Source organism: Dermacentor silvarum, chromosome 10 (genome assembly GCF_013339745.2).
Source record: "Dermacentor silvarum isolate Dsil-2018 chromosome 10, BIME_Dsil_1.4, whole genome shotgun sequence".
NCBI classification, from domain to species: domain Eukaryota; kingdom Metazoa; phylum Arthropoda; class Arachnida; order Ixodida; family Ixodidae; genus Dermacentor; species Dermacentor silvarum.
The window spans coordinates 21,529,337-21,548,619 of record NC_051163.1 but is presented as its reverse complement, the minus strand read 5'-3'; the positions used below and the strand labels follow the sequence as shown (position 1 = coordinate 21,548,619).

The window sequence follows — 19,283 nt, the reverse complement described above, 5'->3', positions numbered from 1 at the left end:
ATCGCTTATCCGAGCAGAGACGAGATAAGGGCTGTCGAGAGAGACACGATGAGACCAGTCCGGAATGATTGAGCTGCTGTTGTTGTATCCTATCAAGTATGTGGCCCCTACCGATTATGGTGGATTGACCAAGAAATGGATGGGTTATTCCAATTGACAATGAAGAATGAATTTCCCAATATCTATGGACCTAGCGCTGTAGAACGTAAAATTATCTGTTAAAATGAAATCAGTAAAGTCAGATCGAATGAATAATAATTAATTTAAAGATACAGAAAAACAAAAAGATAGAATTTCGCAGGTCATTCGGTTGGATTGCATAAGAAATATTTGGACAGCGGAGCAAACGTCGCTTGTGCTTGCGTGGTGCGTGCGAGTATCCCTGTCTTCGTCTTCGGTTTGCGTTCATTAGTCTTTCAAATTGATTGTAAATGAATGCGAAAATGTATCGTCATCATCAGCCTATTTTATGTCCACTGCAGTACGAAGGCCTCTCCCTGCAATCTCCGATTACCCTTGTCTTGCGCTAGCTGATTCCAACTTGCGTCTGCGAATTTCCTAATTTCATCAACACACATATTTTCTGCCGTCCTCGACTGCGCTTCCCTTCCCCTGGTAATCATTCGGTAACTATAATGGTCGTCCGGTTATCTACACTACCCATTACATGGCCTGCCCAGCTCCACTTTTTCCTCAATAGACAGTTTTAGTTTAACGTTAGCGTAATAGCGGGGTTAAGGGAAATAGCGTTACCGTTCCGCAAACGAACTTTGCAGAAAGAGAGTTTTAGTATAGCGTGATCGCGTAGTTTACATGCGGGACGCTATTCCATTACGCTTTGAATTTCGCATACATAGGGCACCTAAGTCTATGTGTGTGTGCGTCCGGATAGTGCTAGAGGCAGCGCAATGGAAGCCAGGAGAGCGTTGTATTTTTACTTCCCACTGTCCGCCGATCTGCAGCGAAGCAGAGAAGCAGTACAAGCTGTCTACCATAGCCTCCGAAATGTTCCCATCTCAGAGGCCATATGCAATCGTCGCGCCTATCTAGTAAGTCCAGACTTTACCGACAGGTGGCGCTCGCATCTCGGAGTAAACAGATCAGCCGTAGAGATCAGCAAGAGACGATTAGAGTACTGGTGGAAAAAAAAACAGGGAAAAGATGGATACGACCTGATCTCCTAAAATCATAGGCAGCGGTACAAGAAAAATTTTTGAAAAAGGTATACAAAAATGCGAGATAAAGAACATGTGTAGTATACCTGATTAAATCAAGCAGGCTAGGTGACTATTTGTCGCCACCCCGTTTCAAAGGGGATGCCAATAAATCATCATCATCATCATCATTGGGGGAACTACAGAATGGGTTCAGGCCAGGCAGACGCTTAGAAGACAATATGTTTGTACTAACTCAGTGCATAGAGATTTCAGTAGCTCAGAAAAGACCTTTATGGGTAGCATTTCTAGATATTAAAGGAGCTTATGACAACGTAGACAGGGAATTGTTGTGGGATATTCTTCAATACGAAGGCATAGATGACGATTTCGTGGAGCTGCTGAGGGAGATATATCGAGACAACCAAGTACAAGTGGCATGGGAAGGCCGAAAAGGAAATGAAATGGTGGGAATTCACCAAGGATTGAAGCAAGGATGCCCTCTGTCACCATTGTTGTTCACTCTTTACGTCAAGGGCATAGAAAGACGACTGGAAAACAGCGAATTAGGTTTTGATTTATCCTACATGCGTAATGGACAAATGGTGCAACAGAAGGTTCCTGGATTGATGTACGCAGACGACATTGTGCTACTAGCGGACAATAAAAAAGATTTACAGATACTTGCGAATATCTGTGGGAACGCAGCGACAAATCTAGGCCTTAAGTTTAGCACAGAGAAATCAGGGATTATGATCTTTAATGAACACACGAGTAACTTCGTGGTGTCAATTCAACAGCAAGTAATACCCATAGTGAAGCAATATAAGTACCTCGGCGTACACATAAACGAAGGAAAGAATTACTCAAGCAACCACCAAGATCATCTGAAAATAAAGGGGAAGCGGAATGCAGCATTAATGAAACACAGAGCACTGTGGGGCCACAATAAGTATGAGGTGGTGCGTGGAATCTGGAAAGGAGTAATGGTGCCAGCGCTAACATTCGCAAATGCCATTATATGCTTAAAATCGGATATATTGGCGGGTTTGGAAGTTAACCAAAGATCAGTAGGCCGGTTGGCTTTGGGAGCACACGGTAATACGACAAATGAGGCAGTGCATGGAGACATGGGTTGGGCCTCTTTTGAAGTCAGAGAAGCACAAAGCAAAATTAGTTTTGAAGAAAGGCTCAGGAACATGGATGAAAATAAATGGGCGGCTAAAGTGCACAAGTATCTCTACATGAAAAGCGTGGACACAGAATGGAGGAAGAGGTCAAGGAAGTTGGCAACCAAGTACAGGATAATCCAAACTGTAAATAGACAACCAGGGGTCATCAGAAAGAAAGTGAGAGAAATAGAGACCGTGAATTGGATGCAAAGAATGGAAACGAAAAGGACAATGGAGATTTACAAGAATGAGAAGAAAGAAATTAGAAGGGAAAATCTGTACGATAACACAAAGGGCAGTGCCTTGCTATTTGAGGCTCGAGCCGGTTGCCTAAGGACGAAAACATATCGGAACAAATATTCGGAACTAGATGAGACATGTGTATTCTGCAGTAAAGATCCAGAGACCACTCAGCACATCCTAATGGAATGCGACGGGATCCACCCAGCGAGAACCGTAGGTAACGTGCAACTCCCAGAAGCGCTTGGGTTTAAAGTGGAAGGAAACATAAACAGATCAGCCGTAGAGATCAGCAAGAGACGATTAGAGTACTGGTGGAAAAAAAGCAGGGAAAAGATGGATACGACCTGATCTCTTAAAATCATAGGCAGCGGTACAAGCTAAATTTTTGAAAAAGGTATACAAAAATGCTAGATAAAGAACATGTGTAGTATACCTGATTAAATCAAGCAGGCTAGGTGACTATTTGTCGCCACCCCGTTTCAAAGGGGATGCCAATAAATCATCATCAATCATCATCATATTTCTCTCGTTAGGCTTAGGCGCGTTCGAAACGAGAAGAGATCTCGAAAATTCCTCAAGATTAGCCATAACACTATCTCGGCGAAGCGGCACGAGACTAAGCAAAAGCCGTTTACGCAGTCACTTGCTACGAACGAAGTGAATTCTACAAAACAACGCCAAATTCAGTTCGAAGCGGGCGACCGGGACCGCCGCCATTTTTTTATGTAAACTACGTAAACACGCTAACACGGTAACGTTAACTCTGAGAAATAGCGTGCGCACGGTAAACGGTATGGGTCGTCTAGCGTTCTGCGCATGCGCATTTCGATCCCGCTATTGCGGTACGCCCGCTATTCCGGTAACCACGCTAAACTAAAACTGTCTAATGTCAACTAGAATATCGGCTATACCCGCTTGCTCTCTGATCCACACCGCTCTCTTCTTGTCTCTTAAGGCGAGGCCTAACATTTTTCGTTCTATCGCTCTTTGTGCGGTCCTTAACTTGTTCTCGAGCTTCTTTGTTAACCTCCAAGTTTCTGCCCCATATGTTAGCACCGGTAGAATGCAATGATTGTACACTTTTCTTTTCAACGACAGTGGTAAGCTCCCAGTCAGGATTTGGCAATGCCTGCCGTAAGCACTCCAACTCAATTTTATTCTTCTGTAAATTTCTTTCTCGTGATCAGGGTCCCCTGTGAGTAATTGACCTAGATAAACGTACTCCTTTACAGACTATAGAGGCTGATTGGCGATCCTGAATTCTTGTTCCCTTGCCAGGCTATTGAACATTATCTTTGTCTTCTGCATATTAATCTTCAACCCCACTCTAACGATGCGAAGATATACACCCAGCAAAAACCGTAGGAAGCGCTAGCGTTCAAAACTGATGGGGAGCATTTGATAGGTGAAAATAAGGACGATATTGTTTTTTAGTATTAGTGGACATGCAACAGGAAAGAGACGGCAACGGGATAATAACAGACACGGGTAACTTAACGAGATAAGGCAGAGATAAACAGAGTAATAAATTACGATATTGTGGTATAAAAGGTACAGACAGGAATAAGGGTGCCTCGGAAAGGCTGGCCTGTGTTTCGATAGTGGGCCTACCTTCGTCAGAGGCGGTCTTATCATCCTCGGCAGTATCTCTGTTTGCAACTTTTACACCTCAGTGTGCTACTCCATCTCTGATCTCCCTTCTTTATTTTAGATTAGGATATGGTAACGCATAAGAAGCTCACACAGGCTATAGGTGACTATTTGTTGCCCCGCCGATTAAAAGGGGATGACATTTGAAATCATCATCATCATCATTATCATCATCTTTAACAGGTCGACGAGGAGCTCAGAGCCGACACTCGCGTCTGAACTTGGCGGAATAAAATAAACTATGAGGCATCATCACGTCATGAAGCCAGCCTTGGAAAACGAACTCTCCGAGAAGCCATTGTCTCCGCTTTTTCACTCGCGTTTAAGTCCAACACGTGATCTCTAAGACTAGATTTAGTCTGGCCAAGAATGTGTGTTTCCCGGTTATTTATTATTCGACGCGTACTTGTTCGGCTGCCCTGCAGCATCTCTGCCTTCTTCAGTGCGGCAGCACTAAAACCTACCGCGCGCTTCAAAGTGACGATCACGTGTTCGGCCGACTCGTTTGGCTCCAATCGCGCGGCGCAACGCTGCCTCCCAATTCTTTCCCTCCTCCATTCGCGTGGACGCTGTGGTCACCCACACAAATTACACATAAAAAAGTGCGCACTCGAATGAGGGATTCGTACTGACCGTGGCGTGCTAGTTCCTCGATGGGCGTGTCCAGCCGCTCGGACTGACTGCCCAGCACCGAGAAGACCACGGCGCCGCTGAACAGACCCAACACCACTTCGGCCAGGGCCACGCCCGCAACCACACTGCGAAGGACGGTTAACACGGCGTTTGTTCGCCGCGATATGCAGCCTGTTGTGGGCTCCGCTCGGAATGACGTCGCTGTTTTCGCTTGTCAATATATATAACCTTTGCCTTCTTATATAGCTGTCTTTATGGCTTTATATTGTCACGTGCCAAAAAGACAGCCGACCTTTCGTTGATACAGGCGTTCAGTCCGAGTCTCCAACCGTCAGCACAGCATAAGACAAAAGAAAGCACAGGCTCCGGCCCGCGGATTGACGCGTCTTCGTCTGCTTCTTCATTGACGTCCGTTAAAAGCGACTTGGCCAATTCTGGTCCGTAGACTAACAAACGTGTTGTTTGGAGAAGGGTTTATAAACTGTAGTCAACGAAAAATTTAAAGCCAGTCCACATAGTCTGTAAAGTGTAGACTTCTAAGATTATATGTTTATATACTTCCTAGAGACTGTCTAAAAAGGTTTACAGACGTTATAGTCAATACAAAGTCTAACGCCAGTCTACGGCGTGTTTGTAAAGTGCTGACTTCAAGGAATACCCATATAAAATTTAGGAGACACTTAAGCTTCGCATTAAGAGTAGAACGCGATAGCATTCAAAGGTCCCTGACTGCTTCTCACGCTTCCCGGCAACTGCAGCTTATGCAACCGTAACCTTTACCGGGAAGCGCTTGAAGCGAGCGCTATGCACGAAGGCGAGCTATCGGGTTCTTTTTCTTTCTTTCCCCCGCACGGCCGGCACCGCCGCTGCCGCGGATGGATGTATGGATGCTGGATAGATGCTATGCGGCTCCCTTTGAATGGGTGGTGGCTATGCGCCCCTAAGCTCTTGTTATTATTTTTCCTAATGCCCTACCTTTATTTTTGAGAATACACACAACTACAAAGAATTCCAAGCATCAAACTTTTTGAACCATTACTGGAAACTCTCCCAGTAATGGCCATTACCATTAATGGTAATGGCCTCCATGCGCAGAGGCAAGCGCCATCTGGTGGTGCTGCAAGGAACCGAGCGGCGTTCGCCGTGCTGTGATTGGTAGAAAATTTTCGCTCACGGTCAACGCACGGTCAACGCCGGATTTTCTCGCTAACGGTGCCCTTAAAGCTTTCGCTTTAATACTTTCTACAGACTGCATAAGTAGATTCTTCAGAGGGCGGTGAACAAGTTCAACCATCGCTCGCCTATACGTCGCCTTCCAGAAAGGCATTGCGCTCACGTGTAGGTTCCGCTGGAGAATTGGTTGAAGCTGCCCACGTTGATGATGACGCCAGTGGAGACTCCGCCGCTCAGGAGGCTGTGCTGCATCGCCTCGTACCACACCTGCGCGGTCCAGTGCGCGTGCGCGCGCCGCTTCACTGAGTGAGTGACGCAGAAAACAACGGATTGGGAATGAACTGCCCCTCAACACCAAAGCTGCTATAGCAAAATTACTACAGATGCCCTATTGAATACAAAGGAAGTGGTAATAAAAAATGTCGAAGAAAATTTGTATACAATGGTAATATCTCTGGGCCTAAGAAAGGCCTTCTATTCAGTCAAACACGAAGCACTTTTCAGTGAGCTGTCTTCTTACGGAATTATAGGGTGCGCGCTTAACCTGATTAGAAGCTATCTGCAAAATCCTAAACAATATGTACACTGTGTTTGTCATCGCCCAAGCTAACAAAGGACTCTATTTTAGGACCGCTTTTCTTCTTGCTTTATATAAGTGATATCACTAGTATCTCACTAACAATGTGTACGCGTATGACATGAATGCTTTCTTATCTAGCGTTGTATTTATTAACACGGGGATAAAAGCAAATCGGTGGTTAAGAGAGTTGTGAAAGTGGTTAGATCTAAACGAGCTCCCATAAAATGTCCATAAAACAAAGTACGTCATTTTTAGGTCTCGAAGCCACGCGAGTTAATCTTTGCAGTCTTATTTCTGTAACCTTAAAATAGAACGCACGAACAGTATAAGATTTTCGGTGTTGTTTTGCATGAACGTTTATCTTGGAATAAACAGGTTAGTCATTTAAACCTGAAGCTGTAACGCATAATATATGCTTTGGCAAAGATGAGACGCCAAATAAGAGTTGGGTTCAGGCCAAATCTATATTTTTCTTTGATAGAATCACATACACTGTATTGTATTCTCACATGGGGCAGAACTACGAGTACTAGCGAACAAAAGGCTAGTGACGTTGCAAAAAAAGTCTATCCAGTGCGCTTGAATGTTTGCGAAACACGGACTCTACTAAAACATTTCCGTTATCGTTACAAATTGCTCTTAGTAAGCAAACTAACACACATGCAGACTCGCGACATACATTTATACTGAGGTTAAAATAGATCCACAAATATTTGAAAAACGTACCTCATGATAAACAGAGTTGTCAGCTCAGAAAAGTGTGTTAGTGATTGCCAAAACTAAGCACAAATTATGGCGAGACAGAGCCTTAACTTCTTGATTCCTGCTTTCTTGAACGATAACAGAAATATTGAAACTTAAATTCAGCAAGCACAGTCCATAAGTCATTTCAGAAAGGTACTTTATAGAGATCGGTTAACGGACCAATCCTGCTCTTGGTATTCTTTTTTTCAGGGCTTAGAATGCAGGTAATACAAAACTTGACACTTTTCTTTCTTTCTTTTTCTTGATGTCAGGCTCAGTTTTTCCTGTGTATTTAAGTTTACACAGCAAACGGCTAATGGGTGTTCTTTAACTAATTGCTTATAGAATGCTGTTTAGTTATGCGATCTCTTGAAGAATTCCGTCTACCTCTTGGTAAAACCATTTCCTGTTTGTTGTTTATGTATATTTTGTCGAGGTATTTAAGTTGATTTGGCTAGAGTGCATCACAATTTATATTCCGCTGACTTTTTAATTTTGTGACACGATGGTATTATGTAACCGTTGTTGTTTGAGAGTACAAAATATCGAGGACAGGTGCAGACAAGCACCTTTAGTCCCTGGTTTTCCTTGGTTTATTTTTTATTTGGCGTAAATTGGCCTGTTCTCCAAATGAGTATAAAACGAATATTTGCAACGAAAAGGGAAAGTGAAACTGAAATAAACTGAAACTGAAATTGATATACGTACGTGCATCGAAGAGGCAATACGGCCTTTGGGCTATCGGTTCGTCTAGTTTTGTAGAGTGTTAATTGATACGCTGATAATTAAAGCTTTGATTGATTTATTTTTTGACAGATTGATTGATTGATTGATTGAACACCCTCGAAAGACTGGAGTTCATGGCTGATTGAACAGTGCGGAAACAAACAAAAGCAGGAGACCAGCGCACCAGACAAACGCTAACTTCGAACTTGTGTTTAAACTTGAGTCTAGAACTTAACTTGTTCCTAGAACCTCTTGTCTCGCGTTTTCGTTTGATTTCGCGCTGTTTAGCCAACCACAATGTCGTACAAACTTCCAACTTTCCGTTCTCGTAAAGCCAGGATTCACGAGAAAGAAAGTTAACAAAGACGTTTTTCGAATACCGGCCAGTTGATATATTGATAGCCGCTCCTAACCCTTTGATAGATACGTGTAAGTTTCGCCCTGAATAAAATACAGTTGATATAGTCAGCAGCGTGAGTCGTTTGTTCGCCTTTTTACCCGTTTCGCGAATTCAGCTGACACGCATCCGTGTCTACGTACCAACTGGTTCAGATTCACAGAGTGTTGCCCATCTTATTTGACTCGCTCTGGTGACGTATGCAGCGTAGCTTAGCCAAAACTACGGTACGCAAATTCGTACGACAAACGAGTCCAAGGTATGCAAACCCTGATGTTGAGTAGCTTGCTCCACTCCGGCTTGAGCATGTAGTGGATGCCGAAGTCGGCCCCGGGCAACCGCACCAGTCCGCGTAACAGGAGAACCGACAGTAGCGTGTACGACACAAGTGACGTCACGTAGACGACCTGCGCAGCCGCAGAAGCAGACGCCGTGTGCGAAGGTAAAAGTTGAAGGCTATAGTTGCAACGAAATTTTGCTTTCGCTAAGTAAGTAATAAAATGAATAAGCGCATACTACCAAAGCAATCGCGGCAAAGCTACAGGGATGATAATCGTCTAATTTTGGTATTAGCTGCCTTTAAACAGCACATAAGCAGACGACATAGAGCAGAAGACCTTGCCGACGATGCGGAAATCACCTGGTGATTAGCGGAAATGACGCAAGTCCCAGTACATCGCCTCCTAAGCCAATACTAGTATCTGTAGTCTTTTATTACTCTATCAGTAGTTTAGAAAAATCTATCGAAGTATCAATAGTCCATTTACTGATAGTTTCAAATCACTGTACTGTCTAGATGCGTATTGGGGTCGCACCTTCCTAGACAGGCGTATGCCCCTGGCGGTGGTCAAGTAAAAGACAATCCAGCAGATGCCGATGCAGACAAGGATGTCGATGCGGAAGTTGCCAGTCATGCTCACGCTCTCGCTCAAGCCCAGGATGTGACGGCTGCAATAAGTCACCATACGCGGCACGTTTATGCAACTGACACACACACGCACACACGCACACACACGCACACACACAGACACACACAAATAAAATACAAATTACGCCAAGCAGGTAAGGTAAACCAGAAATGCGAACTTCTAGGTCTACCCTTATTAAAAACGATTAAGAATCAAGTTAGATGACTGCTAGTGACGGAGGACGTCTGCTTTAGAGGCATGGTTAGATTGCATGTTGAAACAAGGTGCGAATATTGAAATGTGAAGTATAATTCGACTTGTTTAGCTACGCTACCTACCCGTACTATGACGCTACGCTTGGTGCAACACGCTAACACAACCCAAACGCTATCCTTGCAAGCTCTCTGACACAAGAGTTGAGAACAAATCGCGAGATTCGGCACTGACAACGTGCATACAGTTGAGGCGCGCAGGATTCTCTATCTCACCGACCCAATCCGCGAGGCTTGGCAAAGCACAGCGAATGCGTATATGCGCACGATAGAGCGTGCGACCGACTCACAAGTAAAACTGCTCGGCGGCCGTGTTGGTGCCGTACTGGCATCCGTCGGACTTGTTCTTGTACACGTCGTCGGGCACGTAGAAGACCAGGTCCTCGTACTCCACCTCGCGACCCTCGGTCAGGTTGGCGTGCGCGTAGTGCTCGGCCAACCAACGCGTGACGTCCTTGCAGGGCACCTGCGCTTTCGCGCGCTTTCCTCGTCTCGTCTTAACTATTTCTTAACGGCGTTGCTACGTGCCCTTGGCACAGAAGAGCTATCGATCCGAAATAGCGACCCCGTCTATATTGTGCCGGGTGTTTTCATTTTGTTACGACCGCGTCTTATCGTTCTGTCCCCCGCATAGATCACCACAAGGTACACCTTACTTCTTATCGCACTAACACTTTTTTTTTTTTTTTTTTTTAATTCTTTCATCCCACGCACGTCCATTGACTGGAACAACGCCTCCTTTACTAGGATGCCTGGCACGTCAGCGCCGAAGCCCCCGCTCAACCCTCTCCTGTTTACGCGCGCCGCAGCCGCGCAGCGGCGCTGTGTTCTGACACTATCGTGCGCCCCACCGGCACTGCTAGTGCCCGCGCATTATCGGTGGTAGCCCATTCGGAGTCAGGATTAACGTTCTAGGTCTTAATTTTTCTCGGCGCCCGACGTGCTGCTTTTTATCGTTTGTCTTGCCGCTTCATTGCTCGGCCTAATAACCGCAGTTGAAGCCCAGCCACACGGTATTGCTGCGTGCCCTTTTGCATGTCAAGCCAGCGCAAGAAGCTCCCTGGCTTTTCTGTCTTGTATATCTCGCGTAGTTAGTGAAAAAATTGCGTGTGAGAACTGTGTGGCTTTAGTTAAGAAGGCAAAGAGAAACTCTGTTATGGATGGGTTGATTTCCCACCAAGATAGGGGTGGCCTCTACTACCCGACAGTAGAACTCATTAGTTCTTTGTGGTCTGAAGAAATATGTGGAATGCTATCAAACCGAAAATCTCTCCTGAAACCTATGGATCAGTGTTTGTAGCGCAGCGTGAGTGTAATCGCAGTCTTGCCTGTGTTGAAACGTGAAAGCTGCAACGATGACCATGGGAGGCTTTTGTACAGCTCATATGAAGAAAATGTATGAAGCCGATATCTGCATCTAATAAATGTAGACTTTGATGTTCTTTGTTTGTTTAGTGAAGTGATTTTATCGGACTGCAGGCATGAAAAACTATGATAACAGTGTTATGAATTGGGGAACCTTTCTTCCCTATTCCTTGCTTTCAATAATTGTTGGCTTCCTTAATATGTATATATGGCATAACGAACCCCCTCATTTCCCTACCCTTGTTTGTGATAGCAAAGTCATTTCCTGTTTTGCACGTCTATTAACTGTCAATCTTTTGCATTTTTCTTCATAGGTGGGACTGCTGCTAATATGCATAAACAGTGTCATACTTATTCCTGCCATAAAATGTTTACATATCTTTTTCTTCTGTGTTCATAATTTACTTAGCATTATGTGCATGAGCCCATATTTGATCTCGCTTTGCATTCATGCTTTTTGTCTTTTTTCATATTGAATCAATAATTGTAATTATGCGTTATCTGCAACATGCCCTTTTAGCAAAGAATATTTAGCCTGCACTTCTGCTGCAGTAAATAAACAGTTATTATTGCGATAGCAATTATATGGACACTCAAAAGCAGATTTCTGCCGTCGCCGTCGCCGTCGCCGTCGCCGTGAGGTTCCGTATGACGTCATTTGGAGATGAAATCGTCGCCGCGCGCCGAACGCTGTATGTGCGAGTGAAAGGGCGCGAGGGGCGCGTCTTTCACGGGGAGTGAACGCACGGCGGAGAACAAACGCGCGTTCTGCGCCGTGCTCGCTTAAGGGCTGCAGAATTAGGCGTCTCGTTTCTCCTTTACAATCACCATATATGTAGAGCAAACGCGCCTTCTTCAGACGCGCGAGAGGCCGTGGGGGAGGGGAAAGGAAGGAACGCGACGTTTAGCTGCGGCACCAAGTGCCTATTTATATGAGAGGCTCCAGCAACAGTCACCAACGCCGCACGCATTTTGAGCTAACGCGGGCAAAACGCCGATGGCGTCGACAACAGTTCTGCGTGTTGTTGCTACCAAAGCCGCTCACCTTACTTCGTATGACATTGCTATGTTGCTATCGCATTCATTGCTTCGCCCTTAGGGCGAAACTGTGACATTTTTTTTTATTTTACTTCATTTACTTTCTCATTTCGTCTTCAAAACTACCTAATTTCACTCTGCTGAGCTTTGCAAATCTTGAAGCACAATTTTTTTTCACCGTTCAGCACTGCAAACCTTCGGAGAGGGACCGGAGCAGTGACTTTCTATGCGGAGCAAGCGGTGCGTAGTGTCAGAAGTTAGCGCCACCTCACGGAAAACCGGAGAAACACAGCGGTCCCGGACGAACAATAGGAGCGCGGCCGACGTGCCAGGCATCTCAGAGTAGAGGAGGCGCTGACTGGAACCACCTACCCTTCGATACCGTTCCCATTTCGGACAATGACCTATATTGCGCAACCATACACAATTGCTTATTTGATGACGCATGAAGTGTTTTTTTTTTTTTCGTTTATACGCTGTTCTTCGCCACTGTACCTTCATTCGAACTTTCCGTTGTGTTAGCTTAACATTGCCTCCTCCTATGTATTGTAGATGTTATTAGCATTGTACTTGTTATTACATTTGATATTTTGTTTGTTATTTATGTGTCCCACTCAACTCTGTAAAGCTCTGTGCACTTGAGAGAAAATGAATGAATGAATGAATGAATGAATGAATCAATCAATCAATCAATCAATCAATCAATCAATCAATCAATCAATCAATCAATAAACTGAAGCTTTATTATTACTTTTTTTGCAAACCCTTCTGGAGTTTTCTGACTATAGACGCTGCTATGCAGCTGAATTGAGCACGTGCACACGAGAGTACGTACAGCACGCGCCGATTTGCATTAGGCCAAAGATGCAGGAAAGGAGCGGGCGAATAACAGCCACCCTTACGCCACTGTATTTTGCGTCGTATGCTCCTCTATGCATACACCTTTTCTATATCATTGGTCCCTCTACAAACATCAAACATCGCCGAAAGTTTTACACCAGCAGCAAAGTAAAATCCACTTGGTTACTGCTGCATTAACTCTGTTTGTCTGGTTGAGCTCTGTGCCACCAGGTGGCTGGCGCTCTGTTTGCCGCTCACGTTTGCGTCACCGCCGATCTGGCAAAACGTCCGGTCAGCCAGCGCTTGCCAGAATTCCGGGCACGCTAAAGCTCTCTATTAGAGAGTTTTAGCGTGTCCGGCATTATGCTTTAATGTCTTATTATTATTATTATTATTATTATTATTATTATTATTATTATTATTATTATTATTATTATTATTATTATTATTATTATTATTATTTTATTAACGTGTCCAGTAATACTTATTAGTCTGAGAATATTTAAGATAAAAGGCATGCGCTGCGAATGCAATGTTTCATGACATTTGTTTCTCATAATTTTGAGAAAGAATTTAGTCAAGAACGTAAGACATGGTATTGTCAACTTTAGTGCCAGAACAGTTTTGCAATATAACCCGCTGGGAGCTCACCACTGTCGTTGAAAAGAAAAGTGTACAATCATCGCATTCTACCGGTGCGAATATATATGGGACAGAAACTTGGAGGTTAACAAAGAAGCTCGAGAACAAGTTAAAGGCCGCACAAAGAGCGATGGAACGAAAAATAGGCTTAACGTTAAGAGACGGGAAGAGAGCTGTGTGTATCACAGAACAAACGAGGATAGCCGATATTCTAGTTGACATTAAGCGGAAGAAATGGAGCTGGGCAGGCCATGTAATGCGTAGGTGGGATAACCGGTGGACCATTAGAGTTACAGAATGGGTACCATGGGAAGCGCAGTCGAGGACGGCAGAAAACTAGGTGGGGTGTCGAAGTTCGGAAATTTCCAGGCGCAAGTTGGAATCAGCTATCGCAAGACAGGGGTAATTGGAGATCGCAGGGAGAGGCCTTCGTCCTGCAGTGGACATAAAATATAGGCTGATGATGATAACCCGCAAGTACGGCATGGATAAGCGTATAGCATGCGTATACCTAAATATATGAGGAGCCTCACGGCAACGCCGACGGCGAAAATTCGCTTGGACAGTCCATATAGTTGCTATCGCAACAAAATGACGAAGACAAGTGGACACGCATGGTCCCGCTTTGCTTAACGGGCTCTGCAAGAGCCAGGGCAGCGTTCTGGCTTCCACTGCTGGCGTGAACGTCGCGCGCACACCTGTTAGCCTCCCAGCTTAGCAGCTGCGTGCATACCACACAGTGATACATATACACTGGTATGAGCTGAACGGAAAGTAAGCGTCAAGCTAAGCGCAATTAAGTGTAATTAAACGGAAAGCTAAGTGTAACAAGTTTAATTTCAGAAAGGGGCCCAACCGGGAGCGGCCAGACTGGGTCGCGAATGCTGGCGTCACTCGGTCACCGTTCCTTGACGTTATGTCCGCCCTGCTACGTCACACTAGGTATACGTAATTCAATCATTGGACGCTGACGAACGCCGACAGTTTACCGTCGGTCTCATCTCGCGCACCATCGCGATGCGGCGTCGGGAACGCCGCTACCGCCGTCCTTCATCGTACCAGCGTCGTGAGACGCCTGCTATCTCCCAAGGGGCGCTGTTCCTGGTGCGCCGCCGCAGTCGCCTCGCGTGCGACGTCGCGCCGTGTCGCATCCGCGCGTGGTTAGAACACCGTGCGCGGAGGTCGAGCCCAACGCTATACTTTGTTATATCGCTTGGAATGACTCACCCTTCGGGCGAAACTGCGCATTCTTCTTGTTTTCTTTTTATTTCATAAGTACACAATTAACATTAAAACGAACACCAGATACAAATGGGGCGCGTGGACCGCTTGTGGAGGATGCAACCGCGCTCACCATTCCCGGCTGGCGCACGAAGCAGGCGGCGTCGGCGCCCCACGTCTCGTCGCACGTGGCCCACGGCAGCCGATCGCTGAGCGACTTCCACGCGAACAGCATGGCGTGCGCCGTGAAGCACACGAAGTACGTGCTGATCAGCAGGCTCACGTAGCACATGCAGATGCCGATGCCTGCAGCAGGCGCGTCACGGTGATGGGAACGGACAGGCCTTGAAAGTTGCGCGCTAGGCCTACTGAACGAGAAAGTCGACTGCACGATATAATCGACCGATCTATCGACTTGGCATTGCTTTTGTCCTCTATACAGTCAACTTTCTCAACAAAGAAATACACGCGGAGCTTTTACAGAATGTGCTAGACAGGTCTAAAGCGAGATTTTATCTCTGTTCAGTCATCCCTTTTAACTGTTTACCATTAATGTATATTTACGAAAATAATAACCTCAATTGATGGAGGGCCTCTTAACTGACTCTTTAAGGCGGTGACACCCTAAGAATGCAGTGGCAAATATATACACCGCTGTTCAACTCGAACAGAATTCGTATAGATGCGCCAACCAACTATGTTCGCTCATTGCCATGACGTCACGGTGGGGACGAACTTCTTTCAATGTGGGCGTGTCTAGGGGATTATGCTTTGTAGCGCGGAGGCTCGGAGGAGTGTGGTTTTTGGGGGCGGAGCTTGTACTGAATCTTTACGCTGCCACCGAGTATAGGCAACTTACCAGATGAAGCGCTGTGTACGTAGCGCTATAGATTTCACACTAGCAATCTTGGCGCGAAACTGTATTCATATAAATCAATGCGAGTTTGGCCCAATACAGGCAATAGCACCAAGTTCTCTTTAGAGCGAAGCTTTTCTTTGCGAACCTGATAGGCCTGCTAACTGAATAGGCCAACCTGCTAGCTCAATAGGCCAACCAATCACAGCGAAGGACGCGCGCCGCTGGCTTTGATCTACGATAATCGTAGATCATCTACAAACTATGATAATCTACTAACAATGACAACTACTTTGACAATGGCGCCCTCTAAGTGGCATCACTGGGCGGGCACAAAAAAAAAAAGAAAAAAAAACATAATACAGGAGGCCATGGTAAACACGTTGTCGTTGTGTCGGTGTTCGTCCTCGTTGTCTTCTGCATCTCATGCGCGGGAAAGCCCAGATTAAGCAGCTACTGCGCACCCACATGCGCACCTTTGCCGATGGGCGCGCACCGCCAGACGCCGACGGAACCCTGGCTGGAGAACTGTCCCAGGAAGAGCTCCATGAAGAACACCGGCTTGGCCACGGTCAGCGACACCACCACGTACGAGACCAGAAAGGCGGCTGCACACGGCAAAATTTATCCACTGTAGAAACGCGTCCCTACTGCGCCGGGATACATGGTGGCTACATTTCTGCTCGGCAGGGACATCCCGATATCATCGTAAGTTTCGTTGACCGTACGTTTAGGTACGAAGTTGGATGCCTTCCACCACCCATCTAAACAACAATTATAACTAGCTAACCAACCAACCAACCAACGAACACCGGTAAAGCGAGAACACTGCGGCAATGAAACACGAAGATTAAGAGGACATGAAACACGAAGAATAAGAGGACATGCACATGCAAGCGCCCGAGGACACATACAAGTCCTCTCCTCTTCATGTTTCGTTGTCGTAGTGCTTTAGTTTCCCAATGATGGAATACCAAATAGCCAAACTATTCATCGTACTGCTAACTACCTAACGTATTAACAACTAACTAGTCAGCGATTCTCAATCTCCTATAGCCGTCGCTATAGATAAATATATTACAGTGAACGGAACAACTAACCCTTCAAGTTTATTAAATTTACTAAGATATAGTTTGGGCGCGGGCTCTCTTTCTTTTTATTTCTTTTTACCGGCGGCGTGTAACACTCACAGAAGAATATTTCTGGCTGCGCCACTGTCTGCCAGTATATACCCTGGTCAGTATTGTGCAGTTTTGTACTGGCTACGGTAACACACTACTCGGAAATGAAATGCTTTCTCAGATGCTGGGGTCCGTAAAATTTCGACGCCGACTGTGCATGACGTCCACAAAGCCTCGCCAGACTTTTCGCTCTCTCTTCAAACAAACCGCGCTCAACAAGGTAGCGTGTCAGCATTGGTCCTCGCACTTCTACCAAGCACCTCTCCCCTTAGCTAAAAATTTGAGGAAGTACTTTTCTAATGTCACCCTATACGTCATTCGAGCAGGGCAGAGCCCGTAAGAGCTACCAGTGCAAAACCTCTTCAGCCGAAATGTTCGACCCTTTGAAGTACGCAATGGTTGCTGGTTAAAGACTGGAAAGTACGGCAGGTGTTGTCTCTCGCACCTCCACCGTTGGCCCGGACGAGCGACGGCATTCTCCAGAAGCTCCCCAGGCCCATGGACAGGCCGAGGCAGGAGAGAAACAGTTCGCATTGGTTTCCCCAGGTGGCGCGGGCCTCTCCAGGCAGCTCCTCTTCCTCCGAGCTGCTCACTCCCTCATCCTCGGTCTCCTCCTCATCCGTATCACCCGCTTTCCCGTCCGGCACAGCAACTGGCGGGATACTGGCCATGGCCGGAACTTCCGTGCTACTCTGAAAGGAACAGAGACAGCTAAGGTACATAAAGAGAGAGAGAGAGAGAGAGAGAGAAGAGAGAGAAAGAAAGAACATTAATGAGCAAAAATAGGGTTATGGGACCCGTAGGGCGAGTCCTCAGTCCAGGCCTCCAGTTGCCGCCGCCACGCACCGGGCCGGGTCGAAGAGGCTCAATTGAGTCTCCAGGTCAGTCCGGGCGAGGACTGACCGGAGACTCCGCGGTCATCGAGTGAGATGCGCTCATGTTTGCTTGTGCGCGCGTGATACCGCGCTTGTTAATTTAGTTGGTCTGCCTACGTTCACAAGTTTATATGGGTGATAAAACTACTATCCTTACTTTGTATATAGCTGTCCACTAATTTGCTATCGCAATCAATGCTTCACCTTTATGACGAAATTGCGACTTTTTTCTGTAACCTCGCTCTCATAGAAAGACAGGCGGCTTTCGGAATAAATGCGGCGGATCTTAACACTGCTAGTGCATGCTGGGTGAATGCAGTGCCCGCGCCTAGAGTAAGATAATCGAGGGAATGGTACTTACGAAGTCAATTGGAGTCGCTGGCTAAAACAAAATTGCTTAAGTGACGTTCAAGGACGACAAGCCGAATCACGGGTAGCGTTCTTCTTCTTCTATGAAAACATGATAGCGATGATCATGATCCTGAGCCCGCGGAGGGCAACTCCGGCGACTTTTTTCGAGGTCAGCGGGTATCAACGAAATTTATAACTACGCGTTCTCGTCGGCACTCTGTAATCATCTGCGTCCAACGGTAAGACTGAAGTTTATTTTGTTTCACTTGTAAATTAACTTGAAGAGATTGCCGTACATATTCCCGACTGTAATCCGCGAATGCATTATTGTTATTTTTGTGACGAAAGTGGCTAACTGGTGCACGTTCATGATTACGTTGCGCCCAGTTTTACACTGGCAAAAAGATGACGCAGAAGGGAACAAGAAAGTGGAAGGCCACTCTCTGCTATGCAAATAAAGTTTTTGTCTTAATTCTAATGAACATACTTGAAACCGCCTGCTTTTTGGCCAATCCCCTGTAGTGGATATGAGCCAGTATTTGGAGACAAGAGAAGATTGCACTTCTTCCATCCGGGTCCTTCTTCCCCTCTTCGTCATCTTTTTGCCACTGAGAAACTCAGCCCAACGTAACCATCACCAGACTTTTACCTAAGCTACAGGTAATTAATTACTTACAACAAATACATTCTTGGTAGTTTTTATTGCTAGGTAACGATCATTGTAACTCGATTACTTTCTTTCAGTACCCAATCACGTGTAACCACGTTACTAATTATTGACGGTCGAGACAAGCTGGTACAGCCGACGCAGCTTTGAGCACTTGAATTTGGAGGGGAGCATCCGGGGGAACACAGTGGGACATCCGGCGTCTTGTGGCCATGTGACAGCCTCGCGCATGCGCATGTTCATATAGGTAAATCCGGGCGCTTGGTATTTATTTTTGTCGTCATAAAGCTGCACCAGATGTTGGCCGCCGATTTGAACCGGCGCTGCATGTTGTGGCTCGACAGCTACGACCACATCGGACGTCGTTGCCAGGAAATTGAAAAAAAAAAAAACGGATGTTTATTTTTAGCTTTTCACTGGTCCTGCTGAAGCCGCCTTCTCCGAGACCCAACAACTGTGAAGCGCTGAGCGTCGCATACGGCGTCAGGAGATAGCGGAAATGACTTGATTGTAGACTAGCTGTCCAAAGCTCGTGTTTCGTTTCGTGTTTATATTCCCCGAAATTCTTTTTACATTCTTGGCTGCTCCTCCCGCC

General features: G+C 45.9%; 1 protein-coding gene across 1 annotated transcript; it reads right to left on the bottom strand.

Annotated features, from left to right (window-relative positions):
* Window positions 1–5: 5 nt before the first annotated feature.
* Window positions 6–17,466, bottom strand: LOC119430917 (sodium- and chloride-dependent glycine transporter 1). The gene is made up of 9 exons (XM_049657492.1): window positions 17,241–17,466; window positions 16,091–16,222; window positions 14,892–15,064; window positions 9,943–10,118; window positions 9,288–9,420; window positions 8,742–8,879; window positions 6,189–6,292; window positions 4,853–4,977; window positions 6–31 (listed from the first exon to the last, which is right to left on the bottom strand). Exons 1-9 carry the CDS (start codon window positions 17,464–17,466, stop codon window positions 6–8), a joined length of 1,233 nt encoding a protein of 410 aa, XP_049513449.1.
* Between the last annotated feature and the right edge of the window lie 1,817 nt (window positions 17,467–19,283).